This window comes from Eucyclogobius newberryi, unplaced genomic scaffold, assembly GCF_026437365.1.
Source record: "Eucyclogobius newberryi isolate DKJ021-1_F unplaced genomic scaffold, fEucNew1.0.hap1 SCAF_5, whole genome shotgun sequence".
Lineage (NCBI taxonomy): Eukaryota > Metazoa > Chordata > Actinopteri > Gobiiformes > Gobiidae > Eucyclogobius > Eucyclogobius newberryi.
In genome coordinates, this window is record NW_027316167.1 from 9,896,558 (window position 1) to 9,902,557 (window position 6,000).

The 6,000-nt window shown below is 46.8% G+C and overlaps 1 protein-coding gene across 1 annotated transcript in view; it reads right to left on the reverse strand.

Moving 5' to 3' along the window:
* The window catches only part of mmp15b (matrix metallopeptidase 15b), a 29,961-nt gene extending 24,183 nt beyond the window's left edge, over nt 1–5,778 (reverse strand). The window contains exon 1 of the mRNA XM_072464729.1: nt 5,643–5,778. Coding sequence (XP_072320830.1) covers nt 5,643–5,765 — 123 coding nt within the window. The 5' untranslated portion in view covers nt 5,766–5,778. The remainder of the gene's footprint in view (nt 1–5,642) is intronic.
* Between the last annotated feature and the right edge of the window lie 222 nt (nt 5,779–6,000).

Here is a 6,000-nt window from a genome sequence, read left to right on the forward strand (position 1 = left end):
ATTCACGATGTCTAATAAATACCAGTCCTCTAGGATGTGATCACCTTAATGAGCTTTCAGAGTGATTCAAGTTCTGTTAAGGTGACAAAAATGTCAGATATAACAGCGCTTTACCTTTTAATTAGAGTATTTTGGATTGAAATGACATATAAAAAATATTTTTTTTATATTATTTTTGAGGTCCTATGATTGTATTGTCACCTGAATAATGACAATCATTGATTAATCTTGACATCCCCTTTAGGCAGAGAAGAAAAGTTGTTTTAGAAATTATCATGTAAAAGAATTTTGCTTTTGGTAATTAGTATTTTTGAACTATAAGTAAAACATTTTTTGTTCACTTTTTGTTCATTGTAAACTACAAAATTTATTTAAAATGGCTTGATTATAGAAATGAGACAATTGACTTCATGTTCAAAACTGCAGAACTGATAGTGGGAGATTTTCACTGTAACACTTAGTGATCTTCATGATTGTGGGCACACTTCCCTGTTTCAGCCCATCCTGCAGGAAGCCCTCTGTACCTGTAACACGCCCCCCTGTAGCGGTGCACTCCTCTGTTTACACCGCCACCATCTCCTCTCTAGGCTACGTCCTTGGGGTGGGGGGGACGCACGCTCACGCTGAGACTACATCACAGGGTGGGCAGGGGACGCACGCTCACGCTGAGACTACATCACAGGGTGGGCAGGGGACGCACGCTCACGCTGAGACTACATCACAGGGTGGGCAGGGGACGCACGCTCACGCTGAGACTACATCACAGGGTGGGCAGGGGACACGCGCTCACGCTGAGACTACATCACAGGGTGGGCGGGGGACGCACGCTCACGCTGAGACTACATCACAGGGTGGGCGGGGGACGCACGCTCACGCTGAGACTACATCACAGGGTGGGCAGGGGACACGCGCTCACGCTGAGACTACATCACAGGGTGGGCGGGGGACGCACGCTCACGCTGAGACTACATCACAGGGTGGGCGGGGGACACACACTCACGCTGAGACTACATCACAGGGTGGGCGGGGGACGCACACTCACGCTGAGACTACATCACAGGGTGGGCAGGGGACACACACTCACGCTGAGACTACATCACAGGGTGGGCGGGGGACACACGCTCACGCTGAGACTACATCACAGGGTGGGCGGGGGACACACGCTCACGCTGAGACTACATCACAGGGTGGGCGGGGGACACACACTTACGCTGAGACTACATCACAGGGTGGGCGGGGGACACACGCTCACGCTGAGACTACATCACAGGGTGGGCAGGGGACACACGCTCACGCTGAGACTACATCACAGGGTGGGCGGGGGACACACGCTCACGCTGAGACTACATCACAGGGTGGGCAGGGGACACACACTCACGCTGAGACTACATCACAGGGTGGGCGGGGGACACACGCTCACGCTGAGACTACATCACAGGGTGGGCGGGGGACACACGCTCACGCTGAGACTACATCACAGGGTGGGCGGGGGACACACACTCACGCTGAGACTACATCACAGGGTGGGCAGGGGACACACGCTCACGCTGAGACTACATCACAGGGTGGGCAGGGGACACACGCTCACGCTGAGACTACATCACAGGGTGGGCGGGGGACACACACTCACGCTGAGACTACATCACAGGGTGGGCAGGGGACACACGCTCACGCTGAGACTACATCACAGGGTGGGCGGGGGACACACGCTCACGCTGAGACTACATCACAGGGTGGGCAGGGGACACGCGCTCACGCTGAGACTACATCACAGGGTGGGCGGGGGACGCACGCTCACGCTGAGACTACATCACAGGGTGGGCGGGGGACACACACTCACGCTGAGACTACATCACAGGGTGGGCGGGGGACGCACACTCACGCTGAGACTACATCACAGGGTGGGCAGGGGACACACGCTCACGCTGAGACTACATCACAGGGTGGGCGGGGGACACACGCTCACGCTGAGACTACATCACAGGGTGGGCGGGGGACACACACTTACGCTGAGACTACATCACAGGGTGGGCAGGGGACACACACTCACGCTGAGACTACATCACAGGGTGGGCGGGGGACACACGCTCACGCTGAGACTACATCACAGGGTGGGCGGGGGACACACGCTCACGCTGAGACTACATCACAGGGTGGGCGGGGGACACACACTTACGCTGAGACTACATCACAGGGTGGGCGGGGGACACACGCTCACGCTGAGACTACATCACAGGGTGGGCGGGGGACACACGCTCACGCTGAGACTACATCACAGGGTGGGCAGGGGACACACGCTCACGCTGAGACTACATCACAGGGTGGGCGGGGGACACACACTCACGCTGAGACTACATCACAGGGTGGGCAGGGGACACACGCTCACGCTGAGACTACATCACAGGGTGGGCGGGGGACACACACTCACGCTGAGACTACATCACAGGGTGGGCAGGGGACACACGCTCACGCTGAGACTACATCACAGGGTGGGCGGGGCGGATCGCTCTTCGCGAGGGCGGGGGCAAGTCTCAAACTAAGTTTGCATGTCCGGGTTTGTGAGCGGGTCCAAGATATGGGGGATATTTTATAACTATTATGTTAGTGTTGCACAACACTGATTATCATCAACTAGGACCTTAGGGTAGACAACGAAACGGGAAAAATAGCATGATATAGGATCTTTAAACATGCATGAAAAATAATCAGAATACAACTTTGTGTAAAGTAATGAGGAGGGAACACTGTTATAACACGGCCATAAAAGTCTATTTTAAATCAATAATGTCTCCTTTAACTACAAAGCATATTTCCAATGCCATTAATAAAGTTGCATATTGGGCTTTATCAAACACCAACTAGCTCACTGTCACTGGCTCTTTCCTAGTACAAAATGTGAGATAAATCTGTTCCTTGATCCTATCACGCTGTGTCATTTAAATCCACCAATTTAAAACCACGATGTCAGTTGGCCTCAGTTAGTTCAAAGATTTTCCCTGACACTGGGACAACAACATAAGTTCTATGTGAATCCTTCTTTTGTGTCAACGTTGTAGCTTGTACAGGTCAATGACACAGCGGGTAAACCAGTGCAAGGTCACTTCTTGTGACTCAATAGAAGGGATACATCAGATCTGAGAGTTTTTTCATGTTTAGTCTCTTATTTTATGTGGATGACAATATATCTAAAAGGTTAAATGTTTCTCTGGAGAAGACTATGACATTAGTATCTCATCCTCAATAAAAGGTATATATGTTTTTTAATTGACAAAAATAACATTCACAGTGGAATCTTCCAAGCAAAGGTTTTATATTTCTGCATGTTGTAATTCATTTACAGTCCAATCACTTCCTGTGGGATACTCACTGAGATAATTACAGGCATAAAGCATGTCTGTAAATATCTCAGTGAGCTTCAAGTACAAACCTTGGCCCAATAGTTTGCCTTTATGCCAGTTTTCAAACCATCCAGTCATTTTTAAAAGTAAACCTATTAATAATTAAGCATGTTTACAGGCTGTTTCCTTGCTAATTAACCTCTCTAATAAGATAAGATATAAGATAAGATAAGATATTCCTTTATTATCCCACATGGGGAAATTGCATTGGTGCAACGCAGGTAGATACAGAGGTAGATACAGAAGAACAGATCACTTATAGGAAGTCTGAAAAACACTTTCAGTAGAAGATCTCCTATAAATAAATAAAAACTCCCATAGACAAATAAATAAATAAATACATAAATACCATTGCATGTGATCACGACAGTAATAGGGTGATTAGTAGTAGTAGTAGTAGTAGTAGTAGTAGTAGTAGTAATAGTAGTAGTAGTAGAAGTAGTAGTAGTAGTAGTAGTAGTAGTAAAGCAAAACTATTTCTTGTATCAGTATCATTCTAGTCAGGGCTGTAAAATGTACGTATTAAGACAATGTTGGCCCAGAAACTCTAAAAAAAATATTTTATGCTTTTATTCATACAAAGCTGCTCTGTTTTGACACGAAGGACGAATATAACCACCCGATCAGATCTAATACGTTAATTGCGTTTAAGGAAATGAATGCTTCCTTCAGTCTTTGCACCGGTATTGGTCTGTAATGGCATCGGCAGATACGTAAAGCAGACAAATACTTACAGATTAAGAAAATGCCATCTTTAAACCCCAACTTGAGTTCTTGTTTGAGTATTTTGTACGTGATCTGAGAAAAACCTCTGTATCCTGTACCTCTAAATGTTGGCGTATTTTGATTGAGTTTGTATGCATGCGGCCGTGTACTTTAATGTACTTTGTAATTACCATGCAACACTTGTACCTGTTCGCCGCTATTACCTTTTTCCATTCGCCGACTTCAAAAACGTGTGTCAGAAAGTTGATTATCATATTATACATGACTAAAAGCATCGTTTTACTAGTTACCAGCTCACTACTTCATGTTTTCACCGCCTCATTCAACGCTCACACTCAAGAGTAAGACGCCGTCCATTAGCGCTGTAAAGAGTAAAGCCATTAGCGCACACGAGCGGGGGCCACACACCGCGGCTATGCTAATACCCTGCAGAATGCGTTGTGACCCGACGGAGGATTTCGTAACCTCTGCCTCAGCTCGCCTTGCGCAGCAAACAAAAACACGCAAATAAAACGCTGCCGCTAATCACTCTCCCCAAAGCTAATAAGACAATCCGTTAGTGTTATCTCCTTAATGGACTCTCCAAGCAAACGAGCGGGCGAGCATCTGGAGCGGCTGATTGGTCTTCTCGTAGAATAACAGGCCGATTTGTGAATGAATTGGCTTAGTTTGGTGGCTAATTATTTGACCAGCGTTACCTTGGTTTATCCTGAGGTGACCCTTCAGTGTGTATTTGAAATGCTCTCACTTTGTACTGCAGTTTAACGTCATTTTGTGGTCGTGATACTGACTACAGCAACATAATAACACACACACACACACACACACAGCTGATGTTACTGAATTTTAAAGGAGGCATACTGTAAGATGCTTTTTCAGGTACTCAGTAGTTTTGAACCTTCAGTAGATCATAATTGTACATTTCCGTCATTGTAATATTGAACTGAAACGGAACTTAACGGCTTAATAATGAATGAAATGGTCCATTGACTTCCTGTTCAAAAGGTCAGAACTGATAAGCCTCTTCATCGTGACATGTCACTGTGGTAACAAGCAGCAGATTGTCATTTCTGTGTTTTAATTTTTAAGTATTATGTATGTATGTAAGTGTGACCCATAGTCTTAACTTTTCTAAATAATTGCAAGTACAGTACAGGGATGTGGGTGGGGATAGGGGATAGGTGAAAACGTGAATTCTCTGAGCAGTCAAGCCTCATTTGCAGGACAATGCAGGATTACTCAAACATGTATACACAAGTCAATCAAAAATACAACTTTGAGAGAACTAATAATGAGGGGAAACCATTGTCACCAGGTTCACAGATAAGTTGATGTAGCATGATATGTCTCCTTTAATATTACATAAATTATTATTATATTATTATAAGTGAATATAATTAATCTGGGTTGAAATTGTTGCATCAAAAGCAATTCTCTTTTATTCTTGCCCTTTTACACATTCATAAACTATCATTTATAAAACTACATTACATCTTAATAATCCGTCATTACACTTACTTCCGCATTGAACGCGCCGTCATCCTCCGTCCCGCGCGCCCCCAGAGCCGCGCACAGCCAGAGCACGAGGAGGCTCCGTCTCCAGAGCAACCGGAGGCAGCCGTCTCGTGAGCGGGGGGCCATGGCGGAGGCGGAGGGGCTTTTCTTCTGTCCGGTCCCGTCTGCTTCACGGCCCGTTAGCTCGTCTTCACGCCGCCTTGTTGACAAAAAGCTGCCGTCGAAACGCTCGAATAAAGTTTCCCCGTCGCAGTGGCGTCTTCAGAGGTACGTTTCCATGGTGAAGTGAAGAGGCGCGAGCCCGGGTTTGTCATAGAGAAGCGGCGGGGCTCGTGGCGCTCGCACAAAAAACACGCAAGAA